Source organism: Trifolium pratense, linkage group LG1, assembly GCF_020283565.1.
Source record: "Trifolium pratense cultivar HEN17-A07 linkage group LG1, ARS_RC_1.1, whole genome shotgun sequence".
NCBI lineage: Eukaryota > Viridiplantae > Streptophyta > Magnoliopsida > Fabales > Fabaceae > Trifolium > Trifolium pratense.
This window is the reverse complement of record NC_060059.1, coordinates 53,424,153-53,446,130: the sequence shown is the minus strand read 5'-3', so window position 1 is coordinate 53,446,130 and position 21,978 is coordinate 53,424,153. Positions and strand designations below refer to the sequence as shown.

General features: G+C 40.9%; 1 protein-coding gene across 1 annotated transcript; it reads right to left on the bottom strand.

The window, feature by feature from the left end:
* Nucleotides 1–18,916: 18,916 nt before the first annotated feature.
* LOC123899398 lies at nucleotides 18,917–20,649 on the bottom strand. Its single transcript, XM_045950855.1, has 2 exons — nucleotides 19,311–20,649; nucleotides 18,917–19,032 (listed from the first exon to the last, which is right to left on the bottom strand). Exons 1-2 carry the CDS (start codon nucleotides 20,338–20,340, stop codon nucleotides 18,995–18,997), a joined length of 1,068 nt encoding a protein of 355 aa, XP_045806811.1. The 5' UTR covers nucleotides 20,341–20,649; the 3' UTR covers nucleotides 18,917–18,994.
* Nucleotides 20,650–21,978: the final 1,329 nt, after the last annotated feature.

The following is a 21,978-nucleotide window of genomic DNA, read 5'->3' as shown; positions in this document are numbered from 1 at the left end:
CGACCAGGTGAATGAGGTTTTGTGAACAAATCAGCCGGCTGGTAAAGAGTGCCAATGGAGATAAGATGAAGTTCACCACGAAGAAGATGTTGGCGAATGAAGTGACAATCAATTTCAATATGTTTGGTACGTTCATGGAAAACATCATTGTGAGCAATTTGAATGGCACTGCGATTGTCACAATATAGATTAGTTGGTGAAGATTGTGATGTCTCTAAATCAGCAAGAAGCCAGCGAAGCCACAATATCTCAGAAGTAGTGTCAGCAAGAGCACGATATTCAGATTCAGTGCTAGAGCGGGCTGTTAAAGTTTGTTTCTTGCTACGCCAGGATATAAGAGAATCTCCAAGAAAAATACAAAAACCAGTGGTGGAACGACGATCACTCGGATCACCGGCCCAATCAGCATCAGAGTAGGCGTTAAGAATCAAAGAGGATGTAGCTGAGTAATGAAGACCATAAAATAAGGTACCCTTGATATATCGAATAATCCGGAGGACGGCAGCATAATGTGTGGAACGTGGTGAAGCCATGAATTGGCTAACAAGATGAACAGCATATGAAATATCTGGCCGAGTAACTGTGAGGTATATCAGACTACCTACGAGCTGCCGATAAAGAGTGGCATCGGCAAGTAAAGTACCATCTTGAGGAGTAAATCGAATGTTGGGTTCGAGAGGAGTCTGTTCAATTTTACAATCAGTGAGACATGCTCGAGAGACGAGATCGGAAGCATACTTAGCCTGTGACAGAAACAAGCCATCACTTGAAGATAATACTTCAAGCCCCAGAAAATAAGTTAATGGTCCAAGATCCTTCATCTCAAAGTGTTGACACAAGAATTTCTTGAGCTCTTCAATTCCAATGGAGTCATCACCAGTGATAATCATGTCATCGACATAAACAAGCAATACAACAGTGCCATTGTCAGTTTTCCGAGTAAAAAGAGCAGAATCATGAGCACTAGAGGAGAAATTCAATTGGGTGATAGTCTTGTGAAATTTAGAAAACCAAGCTCTAGGTGCTTGTTTGAGACCATAGAGAGCCTTGCGAAGGCGACATACTTTGTTTTCCTAACAGATATATCCTGGGGGAGGACGCATGTAAACCTCTTCTTCTAACTCGCCATTGAGGAAGGCATTTTTAACATCCATTTGAGTGAGTTTCCATTGGCGAGTGGCAGCAATAGCAAGAAGGGTTCGAACAGAGGTGATACGTGCAACAGGGGCAAATGTTTCCTCATAATCAATACCATACTCTTGAGTGAACCCTTTTGCCACAAGACGAGCTTTGTAACGCTCGATAGATCCGTCAGAAAGAGTCTTGATTTTATACACCTGATGACAAATCGTCACACTCTCTAATCCATGCCTATTTTAGCAACATTAGATACATTTTAGTAGGTTTTTAGCAATAAATATGAGAGAAATCTAACCATTAGCTTGATTACTTGATTTGCAAGAAAACAGGAAAAACTGCAGGAAATGGAGGATTTTCACTACGCTGGGGGCGTAGCCCATCACGCGCCGCGTGATGGAGCTCACAGGGAGCCAAGATTTTTACTCTGATCACGCGCGGCGTGATAACTGACCACGCGCGGCGTGAACCTTTGTGCAGGAACTGGATTGCTCTCTGACTTGCCCACGCGCGGCGTAGCTTTGGACCACGCGCGGCGTGACGTCTTGATTGAAGAAGAAGATTGCCTCTGACTTGATCACGCGCCGCGTGATTCTGTTACCACGCGCGGCGTAGTTGATGGATTTGCAACCACGCGCGGCGTGATGGATCTGGCGCGCGGCGTGGTTGCGTTCTGTATATATATTTTCTGCATAATTCTGTTTTCGGGTTGGAAAATTCTGCATCTTTTCACTACATTCTGGTTTGGAACTTGAAGATCGTGATTCAACACTCCAGCGGAGAGCTCCAAGCGCATCAGATCATGGATTCACAAGCCGTGGCGATGAAGCGAGGAAGCGTACGAAGAACGATGAGGAGCTAAACTCCCTCGGAGGTAGAATCTAGGATAGTTTAGGATGTAGTTCAGCTGAATGTAACCTGCAATTGTGTAAGATCATACTCTTTTTATAGTATTCATTCAATTCAAGTCTGTTTCTAATGCTTTACAATCCTTCATTAGTGTTGTAATGATTTTGAGTTAAGTCACGTGCGAGAGTATTGATTTAATGTCTGAACTGAATTGTATTGAGCGCTCGAGTGTCTCCGGTCGAGAGATTGAGGCATAGAGTGTAGCGAACGATTGACGCGCGTTAATATCATTCGTTGTAGGTAGCTTCCGCCCGAGAGATCGGGGGAGTATCGACAACGAATAGAGTGGATTTTGACAAGAGATTGCGATTCACTAATTTGTCGATCTAGTTGTGAATACTTGAGTAGATCTTATGACATTGTAGGTTGCATGCGGTTAGCTATAGACTAGGCGATTCCGATGATTCTACCTCGCTTTTCCATATTATCAAGCACATTTTCCAGCAATTCATTACTCAACATACCCCCAATTTATGTGTATTTTCTGTATAATGTCTATGAACACGATTCGACTAGTTTGATCACACAATCCCTGTGGATCGATATTTTTATTACTACGTGGTTTTCGTGCACTTGCGAAATTTATCCATCAAGTTTTTGGCGCCGTTGCCGGGGATTGTGATTGATTCAACTAGGCAATAGTGTTCATATTTTTTTGTGTTTTCTTTATTATTTTCTGTTTTATATTTTTCTCCCGGAGCGTTCTACTTGTGTGTTTCATTGTGCATGCGGAGAACAGGTCCTCAAGAGCTGCAATTTGATCCAGAGATTGAAAAGACAGCTCGCGCAATTAGAAAAGCAACAAGGGAAGCCCAAGCTTCAAGGGGAACAGTTTTGCTAGGTGATACACCGGACTGTCAAGAAAGGACTGCAGCAACAATGGAGGAAGAACAGGTTCCACCGGTTCCTCAACCGCCAAGGCGTACCCTTGGTGATTATGGAAGGAGAGACAATGACGCGTTGGCAAACCAAGGCTTTCAGCCGGCGAATCCCGTTTCATTCGACATCAAGAACACGGTCCTTTCCGCCTTAAAAGAGAATCCGTATTCAGGATCGGAAGCTCAATGCCCGAATTTACACTTGTCTCACTTCTATGAAGCATGCGACTATACCGATCCACCGGGGTTGTAACACCCTAACCCATACTACCCTTAAAAACGTAATTTTAAAAACTTTTCAACAAGTGTAAAGGCAGAGTGCCACGCGGTAATTAAAACACATGCATACACACAGAGCATCATGAAATTTAACATGAAAAGCAACAGCGGATTCCAATCAAACCAAGCATGCATGTATATACATATATATGTACATAAGCCATATTCATCCCTAAGGATGTCACTTATACAAGAACTAGCATATCAAAAAGGTAACACCGATATACGATGAAAGCCAAGCGAAATCCCCGACTCGATGTTACATTACCAGAGCATTTACTATTTACAAACTCTAGTCAAAAGCTAGTACTAAGAGGAGTAATCTATGCTAAGTCTCCTCACCAAAAGGTACTTCAACACCACGCTAGAACAGCAGTCTAAACGTCGGCACAATCCTCAGCCTGAATATCTGAACCCCCAAAGGTCCAGCAAATAACACAAAGCAGAGAGTTAGAAAACATAACCGCATATCATACGAGTATAAGAAAGGTCTTACACTTTCAAACTACATCATACATATTCTAACTCACGTCAAAACATCGCACCAAACAGTTATCAATTAATAAAGTTTAGCACAGTTCAATCAGATAATGTCACATACCATTTATCAAATATATGCGCATTTACCCTAATGTATCTAATGCCAATCATTCTATGTCATGTCATCCCTAGACACGACTAATGCATGTGGTACCAATTGCCTTTTACCCCTCATGGATAAGTTAAACAGTTTTACATCTTGCCGGATTGTTCGGAACTTACCAAACCTTCATATCCCTCATGGATAAGTTAAACAGTTTTATATCCTGCTGGATAGCAGCTCTAGATCTTATGGATTCATCTAATCCGATCCTCGGCTTCCTTATGGACTCAAAAATCCATTTAAATCTATTGGAACCCTAGTTTCCAATTCAACATATATATACATGAATGCATGTATGTTTACACATATCATCAATATGATATTTCTCTAGCTCGAAGCTACTCTTTTATGAATGCGGGAACACAATCCTAACACATTCACTTAACATTGCAAATTAATGCCAAAACATAACATTGCTCACATTAAGCTACAACTTATTGCATACACGTTTATCAATCATATAACGATTAACAATAAGCATTAACAGTATCAACATGTATCAACAATCATGTAAGGATACTCTAAAACCATGTTACAAGTGCCTGAATACACTTAGAAACATCAACAAGAATTGCTGTCACAGAGGCCTTCGCTAAGCGAAGCCTTAGCGAGACATGGCGAACCACACCAGGAAGTCACCTGCTCATGGCGAGCATTGGCGAGCTTCAACGAACTATTCGCTGAGCGAAGGCTTAGCGAGCCTACGCGAACCTCACCCGGGAATCACCTGCTCATAGCGAGCTTCGGCGAGATCCAGCGAACCTGTTCGCTACAGCGAACTCCTGGTCGCTTAGCGAACTACACCAGAAAGAAAATATCTGTTCTTGAGTTTCTAAGGCGGTTTAACCTCAAATCAACTCAAAAATTCATCCAAACATGTTATAAATTCATATAAACAGCCATTTCAAACATATATGGTATCAAGGAACATTAATCATCCCTTCCAAACATCCAAATACCTCTAACAATCAAAATCATGACAATTACTTGAGTTTTAAGTAACTTTCTCAAACTTTTCAAAAATGATCCAAACACATACATATTCATCATGGAATCAAACTAGTGATTAACACATACAAAGTGATGATGAAAAACATCAGACTCACATACAAAAGCTTAATCAAAGTCTAAAAGAAATTGAGTGGGAGAGTTCGGGAACGGAGACATAGACAATCTCCCCCCTCCTTGTCACTCAAGAATCATGAATTCTGATCTCTTACCTTAAGCAAAGATGATGATCCAAGCCTTCTCTTGCTCAAGCTTTCTCTTAGCCAAAACCCTAGCTCTTGCTCTATCTTGTTTCTACTCACTCAAACTCAAAGAAATGAATTGTGAAACTATTCATATGTTTGACTTGCTACTTATACTACTTCTCATGTCATGAACCAAGCCCAAATGGCTTAGGCCCATGCCTCTCACGCCCCTTTAAGCCCAAAACAAGGTTCTCGCGCCTAATAACTTACGTTCGGCTAAATAATTATTCGCCGCTCACTAAAATAATAAAAGCCAATTAATAAATAAAATAACATTTAATAAAATATACGAATACGAAAAATGGGTCGTTACAATCCTACCCCCCTTAAAAGAATTTCGCCCTCGAAATTACCTAGAAACAGATCGGGATAAGAATCTCTCATCTTGCTTTCCAACTCCCACGTCGCATTCTCACCAGCCGGTCCTCCCCACACGACTTTCACGGATGCAATCTCTTTGTTTCTCAACCTCTTCACTTCTCTTCCTTCTATCCTCAAGGGTACAGTCTCAATGGTCAAGTCATCCCTCACTTGAACATCGTCCGATTCAATCACGTGTGTCGGATCAGACACATACTTGCGCAACTGTGATACATGAAAAACATCGTGCAAATTCGCCAATGATGGCGGTAATGCAATCCTATACGCAACCTTCCCAACTCGCTTCAAAATCTCAAACGGTCCAATAAACCTCGATGTCAACTTCCTTGACTTCAACGCACGTCCTACTCCAGTAGTCGATTTAACTCGTAGGAATACATGATCCCCCTCTTGGAATTCAATGTCCTTCCTCCTCTTATCATGATAACTCTTCTGGCGACTCTGAGACGCTTTCATCTTCTCACGAATCATCTGAATCTTCTCTGTTGTTTCTTGTACAATCTCTGGTCCAAGAATTGCACCTTCTCCAGTTTCATACCAACACAGAGGTGTCCTACACCTTCTCCCATACAAAGCCTTAAACGGTGCCATTCCGATACTAGAATGGTAACTGTTGTTGTATGTAAACTCTACCAACGGCAAACAAGAATCCCAACTCACGTTTTGCTCCAAAACACACGCCCTCAACAAATCCTCTAAGGATTGTATCGTCCTCTCCGACTGACCATCTGTCTGAGGATGATACGCTGAACTCAACCTCAACTTCGTTCCTAAAGCTTCTTGCAAGCTTTCCCAAAATCTGGAAGTAAATCTCGGATCTCTATCCGAAATAATACTTGTTGGAATACCATGTAGCTTCACAATCTGCTCTACATAAATCTCGGCCAACTTAGGCACCAAAGTACCTTTCCTGATAGCAATGAAGTGAGCACACTTCGTCAGACGATCTACTACTACCCAAATCACCTCGTTACTTTTCTTGGTCTTCGGTAAACCTCCCACAAAATCCATTGCAATGCTATCCCATTTCCATTCGGGTATAAACATTGGTTGCAACAAACCAAACGGCTTCTGATGCTCAATCTTCGATTTCTGACAAGTTAAGCATGAATAAACAAATTCCGAAATTTGCCTCTTCATTCCCGGCCACCAAAATAACTTCCTCAAATCCTGATACATCTTGGTTACTCCAGGATGAATACTCAAACCACTTCTGTGACCTTCTTCCATGATCATTCTCTTTAATTCGGGTACATCCGGTACACAAACTCTTCCGTGAAATCTCATGACTCCACCTTCGTCAATCTTGATATTGGTCTCTTTGCCTTCATTGATGAGTACCATCTTCTCCATCAATTTCTTATCCGATTTCTGACGTTCTTTAATATCTTCAAGAAAAGGATTCGTCAATCTTAACATTCCAAGCTTCACACTTGTAGAAGTAACCTCGCACACAAGACTCAAGTCTCGGAATTCTTCAATCAACTCTAACTCTTTCACCATCAATGATGACATATGCAAAGTTTTCCTACTTAATGCATCGGCCACCACATTGGCTTTTCCGGGGTGATAACTCAATTCAAAATCGTAGTCCTTTAAGAATTCGAGCCATCTTCGTTGCCTCATATTCAACTCCCTCTGGTCGAATAAGTATCTCAGACTCTTGTGATCACTAAACACTTCAAACCTCGATCCATACAAGTAGTGTCTCCACACTTTCAAAGCAAACACCACTGCGGCTAACTCCAAATCATGCGTCGGATAGTTCCTCTCGTGAACCTTCAGTTGCCTTGAAGCATAAGCTACCACATTACCCCCTTGCATAAGCACTCCGCCAAGTCCTAACTTCGAAGCATCGCAATACACGATGAACGACTCTTTGGCATCGGGTAAAATCAACACGGGTGCAGTAGTCAATCTTCTCTTGAGCTCTTGGAAGCTCTTCTCACAAATACCGTCCCAAACAAACGCTTGATCTTTCCTCGTCAACTTGGTTAACGGCAAAGCCAACTTCGAAAAACCTTCGATGAATCTTCTATAATAACCGGCTAAACCAAGGAAACTTCTAATCTCTGAAACAGATTCCGGCGTTCCCCACTGTGACACAGCGTCAACCTTCGCAGGATCTACCGCGATTCCTCCACTTGAAATTATATGCCCTAAGAAACTCACCTCTTTCATCCAAAATTCACACTTCGACAACTTGGCATACAACTTCTTCTCCTTCAAGACTTGCAAAACAATCCTCAAGTGCTCTTCGTGCTCTTCCTCGGATTTTGAGTAAATCAAAATGTCGTCGATGAACACCACCACGAATCTATCCAAAAATGAATGGAAAATTCGGTTCATATACTCCATGAAAACTCCAGGTGCATTGGTCACACCAAACGGCATAACTGAATACTCGTAGTGCCCATACCTCGTCCTAAATGCAGTCTTAGGTATGTCTTCCGTCTTCACTCTAATCTGATGGTATCCAGATCTCAAATCTATCTTACTAAACACACAAGCTCCAACTAGTTGATCCATCAAATCATCTATCCTCGGGAGTGGATATTTATTCTTGATCGTCACTTTGTTCAACTGACGATAGTCTATACATAATCTCATACTTCCATCTTTCTTCTTCACAAGCAATACCGGCGCTCCCCATGGCGAAACACTCGGTCGAACAAACCTCTTCTCAAGCAGCTCTTCAAGTTGCTTCTTCAACTCATTCAACTCTGACGCTGACATTCGATACGGCGCCATCGATATCGGACTAGTTCCAGGTACTAGGTCGATAGAAAACTCTACCTCTCGCTTCGGAGGCACGTCAGATATATCATCCGGAAACACATCTGGGAATTCACAAACGATCGGTAACTCTTCTATCTTAACTCCTCCTTCGAGTTTCAATGATGCAAACATCATGAACATCTCGGCATGTTCTTTCAACGCTTCTGATACTTCCTTCCCGCTCATCAAATGCAAGTTCTCCTCCGGCTTCGGAAAAACAACGGCCTTCTCACGACAGTTGATATGAATCCGGTTGAAGATTAACCAATTCATACCAAAAATTACATCCATACCACTAAGTGGAATACACACTAAATCCATACCAAAATGCCTACCAAAAATGGTTACGGGGCAGTTACGACATACTTGTCGGGTAATCACTGAACCATTAGCAGGAGTTTCTATTTCCATCCTACCCATCATATCCGTTAAAGGAATACTAAGACGCTTCACACAATCCAAAGAAATAAAAGAATGCGTCGCTCCCGTATCTATAATCGCAATTAAAGGAGTGTCATAGATGAAACACGTACCTCTAATGAGATTGTCCTCAAGGCTAGCATCCTCTCCACTCAAAGCAAACACCTTGCCCATCACCTTCTTGGGCTTCTTGCAGATTATACTCTTGTGGCCCTCTTCACCACAGTTGAAACAAAACACTCTTGTCCTACACACTTCAGTTTTGTGGCCTAACTTCCCACAATTCAAACACTTGTCCAATTTCTTCAGGCAATCATACGACATATGACCCCTCTCTCCACATTTGTAACAATTCCCATTATTCGGTTTCCTACTTCCACTTGTATTTCCCTTACCGCGGTTGTCATAAGGTTTCCCGCGCTCTTGTCCTTTCCCTTTTCGGTCATTCGCAGCTTTGTAGTAGTTCACCTTAGCTCTACCATCTTCATCACAAATCCTACTCTTGTTCACAAGGGTCGCAAAATCCCTTATCTGTGAAAATCCAATCATATGCTTAATGTCTGGACGCAGACCACTTTCAAACTTCACACACTTGTCGTTCTCCGCTTCCAAAGTGTTGTAATGCGGACTAAACGCACACAAAGTCTCAAACTTGACGGCATAGTCAGCTACCGTCATATTTCCCTGTTTCAACTCCATGAATTCCACCACTTTCTTATTCTTCACATCCACAGGAAAATACTTAACCAAAAATTCTCTTTTAAACATTGCCCATGGTATAGCCATACCACCGGGTCCTAACCTCAACTTAGCGTTCTTCCACCACACGTTCGCTTCCTCACGCAACACATATGTCCCAAGGGTTGTCTTCCCTTCCTCGGAACAATCCATTGCTTCAAAGATTATTTCAAGTTCCTCCAGCCACTTGTGAGCTCCATCCGGGTTGTAACCTCCGGTAAATGTTGGCGGTTTCTGCTTCATGAACCGTTCCAACCTCATCTCTACCTCTCTTCCAGGTTGGTGATCTCTAACCACAATGTTGGTGAGTGCGGCCAAAGCCTCCGCAATCTGAGCATTCGTTCTCGCAGCAGCCATGATTCCTGAACGAATCACAACTAGACGTTAGAAAGTACTAACAGTGTTCCCTACACATGCTCATACGGGGAAAAGAAAAGTCCTAATTGGTTCACACGAACCGACCTGCTCTGATACCACTATTGTAACACCCTAACCCATACTACCCTTAAAAACGTAATTTTAAAAACTTTTCAACAAGTGTAAAGGCAGAGTGCCACGCGGTAATTAAAACACATGCATACACACAGAGCATCATGAAATTTAACATGAAAAGCAACAGCGGATTCCAATCAAACCAAGCATGCATGTATATACATATATATGTACATAAGCCATATTCATCCCTAAGGATGTCACTTATACAAGAACTAGCATATCAAAAAGGTAACACCGATATACGATGAAAGCCAAGCGAAATCCCCGACTCGATGTTACATTACCAGAGCATTTACTATTTACAAACTCTAGTCAAAAGCTAGTACTAAGAGGAGTAATCTATGCTAAGTCTCCTCACCAAAAGGTACTTCAACACCACGCTAGAACAGCAGTCTAAACGTCGGCACAATCCTCAGCCTGAATATCTGAACCCCCAAAGGTCCAGCAAATAACACAAAGCAGAGAGTTAGAAAACATAACCGCATATCATACGAGTATAAGAAAGGTCTTACACTTTCAAACTACATCATACATATTCTAACTCACGTCAAAACATCGCACCAAACAGTTATCAATTAATAAAGTTTAGCACAGTTCAATCAGATAATGTCACATACCATTTATCAAATATATGCGCATTTACCCTAATGTATCTAATGCCAATCATTCTATGTCATGTCATCCCTAGACACGACTAATGCATGTGGTACCAATTGCCTTTTACCCCTCATGGATAAGTTAAACAGTTTTACATCTTGCCGGATTGTTCGGAACTTACCAAACCTTCATATCCCTCATGGATAAGTTAAACAGTTTTATATCCTGCTGGATAGCAGCTCTAGATCTTATGGATTCATCTAATCCGATCCTCGGCTTCCTTATGGACTCAAAAATCCATTTAAATCTATTGGAACCCTAGTTTCCAATTCAACATATATATACATGAATGCATGTATGTTTACACATATCATCAATATGATATTTCTCTAGCTCGAAGCTACTCTTTTATGAATGCGGGAACACAATCCTAACACATTCACTTAACATTGCAAATTAATGCCAAAACATAACATTGCTCACATTAAGCTACAACTTATTGCATACACGTTTATCAATCATATAACGATTAACAATAAGCATTAACAGTATCAACATGTATCAACAATCATGTAAGGATACTCTAAAACCATGTTACAAGTGCCTGAATACACTTAGAAACATCAACAAGAATTGCTGTCACAGAGGCCTTCGCTAAGCGAAGCCTTAGCGAGACATGGCGAACCACACCAGGAAGTCACCTGCTCATGGCGAGCATTGGCGAGCTTCAACGAACTATTCGCTGAGCGAAGGCTTAGCGAGCCTACGCGAACCTCACCCGGGAATCACCTGCTCATAGCGAGCTTCGGCGAGATCCAGCGAACCTGTTCGCTACAGCGAACTCCTGGTCGCTTAGCGAACTACACCAGAAAGAAAATATCTGTTCTTGAGTTTCTAAGGCGGTTTAACCTCAAATCAACTCAAAAATTCATCCAAACATGTTATAAATTCATATAAACAGCCATTTCAAACATATATGGTATCAAGGAACATTAATCATCCCTTCCAAACATCCAAATACCTCTAACAATCAAAATCATGGCAATTACTTGAGTTTTAAGTAACTTTCTCAAACTTTTCAAAAATGATCCAAACACATACATATTCATCATGGAATCAAACTAGTGATTAACACATACAAAGTGATGATGAAAAACATCAGACTCACATACAAAAGCTTAATCAAAGTCTAAAAGAAATTGAGTGGGAGAGTTCGGGAACGGAGACATAGACAATCTCCCCCCTCCTTGTCACTCAAGAATCATGAATTCTGATCTCTTACCTTAAGCAAAGATGATGATCCAAGCCTTCTCTTGCTCAAGCTTTCTCTTAGCCAAAACCCTAGCTCTTGCTCTATCTTGTTTCTACTCACTCAAACTCAAAGAAATGAATTGTGAAACTATTCATATGTTTGACTTGCTACTTATACTACTTCTCATGTCATGAACCAAGCCCAAATGGCTTAGGCCCATGCCTCTCACGCCCCTTTAAGCCCAAAACAAGGTTCTCGCGCCTAATAACTTACGTTCGGCTAAATAATTATTCGCCGCTCACTAAAATAATAAAAGCCAATTAATAAATAAAATAACATTTAATAAAATATACGAATACGAAAAATGGGTCGTTACACACCGGGGGTGAGCGAATCGGACAAAAGACTTAGGTTATTCAAGCATTCTCTCACCGGCCGTGCTAAAGATTGGTTAGACACGATACCAGCCGGAACGATTGAGACTTGGAGACAGCTGGAGCGGAAGTTCTTGGATCGTTACTTTCCTATTCATAAGTTTCTAGAAAGAAGGGCTGAAATTAGCAACTTCGAACAAGCGGATGGTGAGACGTTGTATGATGCTTGGGAAAGGTTCAAAGTCTGTCTTAAGAGGTGTCCGAATCACGGTTTCGATGGCCACAATCAGATGCAAATGTTTACCCAAGGTTTGAGGGCTCAAACGCGAATGATACTTGACGCATCAGCCGGTGGTTCGTTGAAGAACCGTGACGAAACTGAAGCAAGAGAATTGGTGGAAAGCATGGCTCAAAACGAGTATAGAGCCACTAATGATAGAGGAGCCAAAAAGAAAGGCGGAGTGCTGGAATTGGATACTCAAACAGCTCTATTGGCACAGCAAAAGCTCATGACTAGCCAAATGGAAGCAATGATGAAGCTGCTGTCCAATCCACAAGTTCAATCTTCTCCAATAGGTAAAATTGACAATGTGCGCTGTGATTTTTGTTTGCAGGACCACCCTAATGGCGGATGCTTCCCGGAGGGTTCAGAGGAGGCTCGCTACTTGGCCAATTTTCGGAGGCCGTACAACAACAATAACAACGGGTCCGGATGGGGAAATGGTATGCAAAGTCAAGGTGCACAGCAACAGCAGCAAAGGCCTCCATCAAGGATGGAAGAGACTCTAAATCAGTTCATGCTCATGACCCAAAGCAACTTTGAAGCGATGAAATCGAGTCAAGCAACTTCTAACAAGAATCATGAAGCTTCTATAAAGAACCTTGAGGTGCAAATGGGTCAGCTGTCAAGACAGTTTTCTATGTTGCAAAACCAAGGAGGTTTCGGTGGAAACACTCATGATAATCCGAAAAATGAAACTTGCAATGGAATCACGTTGAGGAGTAGGGAGATTCCGGAAAGGCCAGCTGTGGAGAAACCCTTGAAAAAGAAGGTCATTGAGGGAGAAGTTGAAAATAAGCAAGAAGTTGTGGTTGAAAATGAGAGATATGAGGGAGAAGTAGAAAAGGAAAATGTGTCTAAGGAAGTTGAGATTAGTGAGGATGAGAAAGAAGAAGTTGAAAAACAGAGGGAGATAAAAGAAAAAGAGAGTAAGAAGGTCGAGAAAGGTAAAGGAGTTGACGAATCACCATATGCTAGGATGCCTTTTCCTAGGAGAAAGAAAGTGAAGAATCTTGAGCGGGAGAAGGAGTTCAAGAAGTTCATGAAGGTGTTGAATAAGCTTGAGATGGCTATACCTTTAGTTGAGGCTTTGGAGCAAATGCCGAGTTATGCAAAGTTTTTGAAGGAGCTGCTCACAAAGAAAAGAAAACCATTGGATGATGAAATGGTAAGTATGACGGAAGAGTGCAGCGCCCTCATTCAACGGAAGCTACCTCAGAAAAAGAAAGATCCGGGGAGCTTTACAATTCCTTGTTCTATTGGAACGCTCACCATTGAAAAAGCTTTGTGTGATTTGGGTGCGAGCATTAATTTGATGCCGTTATCGATGATGAAGAAGATACCGGGAGCTGTAGCAAAGCCGACAAAGATGAGTCTCTCTTTGGCGGATAGATCGGTTGTGCATCCGGAAGGTATTCTCCATGATGTGTTGGTTAAGGTGGCTGGGTTTGTGTTTCCCGCGGATTTTGTGGTCTTAGACATAGAAGAAACTAGGGAATGGGAACCTTTGTTACTGGGTAGACCCTTTTTAGCAACTAGCCGTGCCCTAATCGACGTAGAGATGGGCGAACTCATGCTAAGGACCGATGATCAGCAGGTCACGTTCAATGTTTTTGACAAGATGGAGTGTGATGATGGAGACCCACAATGTTTTAAAATCCAGGTTTATGATCATATTGTTAAACATGCTCTTAAGTTACCTTGGAATGCACACTACTTGCCACATGGTGGCACTTCTTCTCCGTGACCCTTAGGGGCATGGAACGTCAAGCATCGGGACGTTAAACAAGCGCTGGTTGGGAGGCAACCCAACGGTTTCTAATGATTAGTTGTTTTGTTTTGCAATATGTAGGTAGGTACGCAGTTTTTAGCAGCAAACAGAGCAGAAACAGAGCGCTGACGAAGTGTACTACGCTGGGGGCGTGGTGTAGTCACGCGCGGCGTCGTGTAAGTAAAGGAAAGAGGTGCCACTGGAGTAGAGATCACGCGCGGCGTGAAGGCCTCCTACGCGCGGCGTGATGATGGAAGTGGATAAGTGAGCTCTCTGACTAGTGATCCCGCGCGGCATGGTATCTTTCACGCGCCGCGTAACCAAGGCAGAGAGGAAAGTGGTTTTGCAAAAGTTATCACGCGCCGCGTAAGGGGAACTACGCGCGGCGTGATCAAGTCAACTTAACCGTTTGAATTTGGTCAACATGACCGTTGGATTTTGGGGCCAGAGAGAAATTTTGAAATAGATCACGCGCGGCGTGATCAGGTGACTCTGTTCTGATTATTTAAACCCTCAAGTTCTAGCTAAAAGACTCACCATTCATCAAGGTTCAGATTCATCTGCTTGGTTTTAGGCTTCAGATCTATCAATTTCACTTAAGTCCTTAAGTGCGATGTGAAGCCTAAAATCAGTGCAAGTGAATCCAGTAACTTTCATTTCATTAATTCAATCTCATGAGGGTTCTTGCAGGTATTAAGGTATACAGTCTGGTGTTTGGTTTTAGGCCTCAGATCCACCCATCTATCTCGGTATTTCATGATGTGCTGCTGCTGCTGCTGCTACTACTCTACTACTCTATCTCTATCTTTACTTCATTGTCTTTTATTTGTTTGGTTTGTAATAATATTTGATGTTGCTTGGATATTGGCTGGATATTTTTATTTTGTACTTGAATTTGAATCCTCCTTTGTTTAATTGTGGAATGATTTTTACCTCTAGAGTTTGTTTCAACATTTTGGCATGTTCTTTCTAGTCACTTGAGTATCAATTACTTGATTTTCTCCGTGTGTGATATGTGAAACTTGCAGTGCAATAGCTTGTTGCACTCATGTGATCAAGAGGCAAAGGAAGGGAACGCACACTTTTTGACCGGTTCTTTGATTCGACCCAACCGTGAGGTATTGAGCCAAACACTCTCATTTTTTCTATGTGTGATATCCGCTCATGTATTGTCTCTCGATTTTGCTTGTCGTCTTTTTATTTGATTGGTACTTTTGTAGCACACACGAGGCATGTTTCTTGGTACCTTTGAGCCTTTCTATCCACCCTTACGAATAATTATCCTTTGCTTGACCATTTTGAGCTGAAAAAGAAAATGTTATTTTTGCAAAACCTTGAGAAATTTTTGTTGAAAAAAAGGAATGACTTTCTTGGAGGTTAGGCACCTAATTAGTGGTTGATGCGCATTGCTCACTACTAAGTTTGGGGTTGCTCTTTGGAATTAGCAATAAATAAAGTTTGGGGTGAGGGTACTAGAGAACTTACAAAAAGTTTTGATTTGAAAAATTGAGAAAAATTTCAAATTTTGCAAGGCAAAGGAAAAAAAAAGAGATGTATGTGAAAGAAAAATAGAAAAGAAGTACAAAAAGAAGTGTTAGCCTTGAATTCAAAGGTTTGCAAAACTTTGTTTGATGATTGAAAAAGTTCTCTAGTCCACTATATCGCAAAAAGGAAAAAGGTGGTTTATGAAATGTTTGACAATAGGGGGACCTAACTCCAAGTTTTTCTACTACTTATCCAAAAATGTCACCATCCACCCTAGCCAAGCCACGTTATAACCCTAAAAGTCCTCTAATGTGTGTGCACAAAGTGAACCGAATGAATTCTTAGATTACTTGCAAAATTATTGTTGACTTGCATTGATGTGTTGATTTGAGTGAATTACCAAAAAGTGAAGAGTGCATGTGAGTAGTGTGATGAAATCATAGAGCTTGGGTCGAAAAGTGTGAATTACTTGAAAATGTCTTGCGGGAACGGTTGTGCAATTGAGCATTGTTTGCAGGAGGATCATTGATCATCAGGTGAGTCTCACGTATGTATGATTCGGGTGAATTTAAGGAAAATGCCAAGGTCTTGACACAAAAGCTTGAGGTAAAAGTTGTTTCCTTGAGGACAAGGAAAGGTTTAAGTTTGGGGTTGTGATGACAAATCGTCACACTCTCTAATCCATGCCTATTTTAGCAACATTAGATACATTTTAGTAGGTTTTTAGCAATAAATATGAGAGAAATCTAACCATTAGCTTGATTACTTGATTTGCAAGAAAACAGGAAAAACTGCAGGAAATGGAGGATTTTCACTACGCTGGGGGCGTAGCCCATCACGCGCCGCGTGATGGAGCTCACAGGGAGCCAAGATTTTTAATCTGATCACGCGCGGCGTGATAACTGACCACGCGCGGCGTGAACCTTTGTGCAGGAACTGGATTGCTCTCTGACTTGCCCACGCGCGGCGTAGCTTTGGACCACGCGCGGCGTGACGTCTTGATTGAAGAAGAAGATTGCCTCTGACTTGATCACGCGCCGCGTGATTCTGTTACCACGCGCGGCGTAGTTGATGGATTTGCAACCACGCGCGGCGTGATGGATCTGGCGCGCGGCGTGGTTGCGTTCTGTATATATATTTTCTGCATAATTCTGTTTTCGGGTTGGAAAATTCTGCATCTTTTCACTACATTCTGGTTTGGAACTTGAAGATCGTGATTCAACACTCCAGCGGAGAGCTCCAAGCGCATCAGATCATGGATTCACAAGCCGTGGCGATGAAGCGAGGAAGCGTACGAAGAACGATGAGGAGCTAAACTCCCTCGGAGGTAGAATCTAGGATAGTTTAGGATGTAGTTCAGCTGAATGTAACCTGCAATTGTGTAAGATCATACTCTTTTTATAGTATTCATTCAATTCAAGTCTGTTTCTAATGCTTTACAATCCTTCATTAGTGTTGTAATGATTTTGAGTTAAGTCACGTGCGAGAGTATTGATTTAATGTCTGAACTGAATTGTATTGAGCGCTCGAGTGTCTCCGGTCGAGAGATTGAGGCATAGAGTGTAGCGAACGATTGACGCGCGTTAATATCATTCGTTGTAGGTAGCTTCCGCCCGAGAGATCGGGGGAGTATCGACAACGAATAGAGTGGATTTTGACAAGAGATTGCGATTCACTAATTTGTCGATCTAGTTGTGAATACTTGAGTAGATCTTATGACATTGTAGGTTGCATGCGGTTAGCTATAGACTAGGCGATTCCGATGATTCTACCTCGCTTTTCCATATTATCAAGCACATTTTCCAGCAATTCATTACTCAACATACCCCCAATTTATGTGTATTTTCTGTATAATGTCTATGAACACGATTCGACTAGTTTGATCACACAATCCCTGTGGATCGATATTTTTATTACTACGTGGTTTTCGTGCACTTGCGAAATTTATCCATCAACACCCACTTGCATCCCACAAGAGTCTTATCAGAAGGAGGATCGACAAGGTCCCATGTGTGGGTTTTCTCTAATGCGTGTAATTCTTCCTGCATAGCTTGCTGCCAATGAGGATCTGCAGATGCTTCCTTATAGGATTGTGGTTCATGATGGTGAAGCATAGTGGAATAACAATGATAATTATCACGAAGGTATGGAGGTGGATTTCTTACCCGTGGAGGAAGCTCAATAGTGGGCGGTTCAGGATCAACAGACGAAACATCATCACTAGAAGTGGATGGAATATCGGAAGGCATCGGAAGCTCACTAGATGAACCTACATGCGTCTCAGAACCTGCAATTGTGTCACTAGGAAAATAATCGACATCAGGGTTAGTAAAGAGAGGAGTTGAAGTAGAAGGGATTGACTTAAACTTCGACAAGGAAGAGAACATTATATGTTCCCAAAAGACAACATGACGAGAGGTACGAATGCGTTGGGATATTGGGTCCCAACATCGATAACCTTTGTGTTCAGTCCCATAACCAAGAAAACAACATAGACGAGCACGGGGCTCAAGTTTAGTATATTCATGGGGCTGAAGGAGGACAAAACAGGCACAACCAAACACCTTAAGTGAGTTATAGTCTGGTGTAGTGAGATAAAGACGTTCAAAGGGAGAGACATTGCCGATGATAGAGGAAGGGAGACGATTGATTATGTGGACAGCTGTAAGAGCAGCTTCACCCCAAGCACGTTCTGGACAAGAGGCTGAGATAAGCATGGCACGAACTGAGTCAAGAATGTGACGATGCTTTCTCTCGGCACGACCATTTTGTTGAGATGTATATGGACATGAAAATTCAGACAAAGTACCCTGCTCATGAAGAAAAGATAAGAGTTTGGAATCACGATATTCCATTGCATTATCTCGGCGAAAAACCTTAATTGTTTTAGAAAATTGTGTTTTAATCATTTTGGCAAAGTTAATGTAAATTTGAGGAAGTTCATGCCGATTTTTCATCATGAATATCCAAGTAAATCGAGAATAATCATCAACAAATATCACAAAATACCGAGAACCTCCCATTGAAGGGGTGGGAGCAGGACCCCATATATCAGAATGCACAAGATCAAATGATGAAATTGAAATAGAGGTACTTTTATTAAATGATAAAGCAGGTTGCTTAGCAGTTTGACAAGAAGTACATTCAAGAGACTCATTTGCAACAGATCCTAAATGACCTTGAGACACAAGATGACGCATTTTTCCAATAGAGCTATGAGCAAGACGACAGTGCCAAAGTCAAAAGGAAGAATCTTTGGAAGCGGCACATATGTTAGGCACTTGAGGAACATGCAGTTTAGTGAGCTCAAATAGCCTTCCGGTCTTACATCCAGTCCCTATGAGTTGTCCCGTCCGCGGATCCTGCACACGACATCCGGAGGAAGAGAATGTAAGTTCATAACCAAGATCACATAATTGGCCAACAGAGATAAGGTTAAAACTTAATTTAGGAATGAGATATGTGTCGGGTAAGCTTAAATTGGACAATGAGATAGAACCTTTATGGGTTACAGGCATAAGGGATCCGTCAGCAGTGTGAATAGATTGAGTAGTGGTATTTTCATATAGGAAAGAAAATAAGTGAGATGTAGATGTCATGTGATTACAACAGGCAGAATCTAAATACCATTTTGAATTACCTGGTGTGGTCGAAAGAGCGGCGGGAGTATTACCGTTACCAGAAGGAAGAAGTTGTCTAAGCAGAGACTCAAGATCAGTGACAGAAAAGGTAGACCGGGAGGATTCTGCAGAACTATTGGCAGCAGCAGTTGCAAGTGCAGGCTTCGAAAAGTTGGGACGTTGTTGATTCTTCTTTTGATCAGATCGCGGAGGGCGAGTGGGACAATTCTGAATCAAGTGTCCGGGTGTCTTGCAGTATCGACAACAGTTTGAAGCAATATGACCCTTTTTCATGCAATTATGACATTCCACATTGGGGCAATCAGAGAAGGAATGTCCAGGCTTGCGACAATGACGACAAAAATTGGTAGTTTTATTGGTAGCTGCGAAGGCAAGATCATTTTGTGGACGATGCAGTCCCAATCTAGTTTCTTCAGACTTAAGACAAGGAAGAGCATTCTCTAGTGTAGGTAAAGGGTTTTGATGCAGCAGAGATGCTCTCACCGGTTCATAATCATCAGTGAGAGCCATCAAAAATTGAATTAGCCGAATACGATTACGATGCTTCTCATATGTTTTTAGGTCGGTTGCATCTTTCAGAGAAGGCTCACACGAGGCTAATTGATTCCATATTGCTTCCATTTGTGCTAAAAACTCATAAACAGGCTGACCAGATTGTTGTTTCAAATTACCAAGATCTTTCAACAATTGATACTGATGAGATAAATCAGAAATAGTATAACGTTGTTTTAAATGATCCCATACCTCTTTGGCTGTCTCAAATCGTCCAAATTGCATATGGATACCTGGAGTTGAGGTATTGCGAAACCAAGTAATGATCTGGTGATTCTTGCTATCCCATTCCTCTAATCTGTCAGCAAAGGCTTCAGCCTGTTCATTAGCAGCGATTGTGGGACACGTTTTATCACCCGTCACATATCGCCAGAGCCGCCGACCTTTCAAGAATCCACACATCGCTTCAGTCCATTGATCATAATTAGAGCCGTTGAGAGTAACCGTAATAGGGACCGTGACCTCGGATTTCTCCATTATTACTATGGCTTCAACGAAATTAATACTGTTAGAGCAGTATCGGTAACCGTAGAGAATTAGATCTCACTCAAATAGTATGTGAAGGAACACGTTTACTATTTGAAGGGGAGGAGATTAATTGGTGAAAAGCTTACTGTTTTTGATGATATCAGGTTGATGTATGGTGATTGGTTGGCAAAATAACAAAAGGGATCAAGCTAGTGCTTTAAGAGATTAAGATGGAGTGAAAAGAAATAATCACCGAAAATAGGATTTGTGGTGCTTTAATAAATCAGTGAAGCACCGATTAGAAGTGGCGGCAGTAAAAAAAAAAAATACTCAGGAAAACTGGCAAAAGGTAAGAGCCAAACAAAATCTAAGCTCTGATACAATGTAGAAACTCAGGAAAATATAAAAAGACATTTGTATATATTTTTGTGTTTTGTTTAAGTACAAGCAAGTGCTCCTATTTATATTATAGGATTTGAGACAAAGAGACAAAGAAAGTAATTACACATAAAAGATAATTGATCCTAACATAATTACAATATAAAGTCTAATAATAAGAGAATCACAATACTCCTATATCATAACAAATCTGATTTCTATAAGATATTTGCTAGTGAAGTAGAGATGGAATGATTTATATACTTGTATAGAGTGTTTGAATTCTTTGTATTTTAATCATCCTCTATTACTTGGAAATTTCTTACGTTCTTTCGTAGTAATAAAACCTTCACCTTGGATTGCTTCTACTAGTGTGGTATAAGGTTATTTATTATTAGATGAACATTCCGGTACACATCTTATCACAATTTTTCGTCAAAACAAATCTTATCACAATTTGAATTTCTAGTGGAAAAACTTGTTTTTAGTGCGCTTGCCTCCTTCGAACAGCAAAAGAAGATGAGAGGGAATAACTTTAGACGGTTATCGAACAACAACTGTTCTACATGTCGCGTACATGCGAAGATCGAAGTCAATTATTTGAGTTTTCGAATTTTCTTATAAATTGAAGAAACTTATGGAGTTCATTTCTAAAAAAAAATAAATATACCTAAAAGGAACTCCACAAAATCATTTGAATTTTCACCTTAAAGTTGTGAATAAGTTGTCAGTAGTTAGAACCCTAATTCCTAAACATATGATATTTTATGATAATTGGTAATATATATCTATTATTATAGTACTCCAAATTAATCTATTAAGTACGTAGGATATTAATTATAAACACTAATGATATATTATTATTATTATTATTATTATTATAGGACTTCAAAATTTTGAGATGAGGCTCCCAAAATTTTGAGGTCTGATGCCATCGCTCACCCTGCATCCCCATAGGGTAAGAGCTTGGTTACCAACAATAAATTAGTCGAAGTGGTATAAGAGATTTAAACCCTTAACCAAACAGTCACGATCTTTAGTTCCTTTATTCTTTAATGAATATATTTTTTTTTGACAAATTCTTTAATGAATATTAGTCATCACTAAAAACGGTAAAAAAATCAATTCTTATTCATATAAGTAACATTGTATAATAAGACTTGTTCAAAAAAGATTGTATAAAAAGAAAACTTATATTGGTAAAAAAATAAAATTCAACCAGGACTCTTTCTAACTTATTTTATATATTATCACGATTCTTTCAAATTT

Coding starts and splice junctions, on each gene's coding strand:
- LOC123899398 (XM_045950855.1), bottom strand. CDS start 20,340: ATGGAGAAATCCGAGGTCACGGTCCCTATTACGGTTACTCTCAACGGC. Junction 19,033..19,310: donor CGCTCTTTCGACCACACCAG/GTAATTCAAAAT, acceptor TGTCGTGTGCAG/GATCCGCGGACGGGACAACT.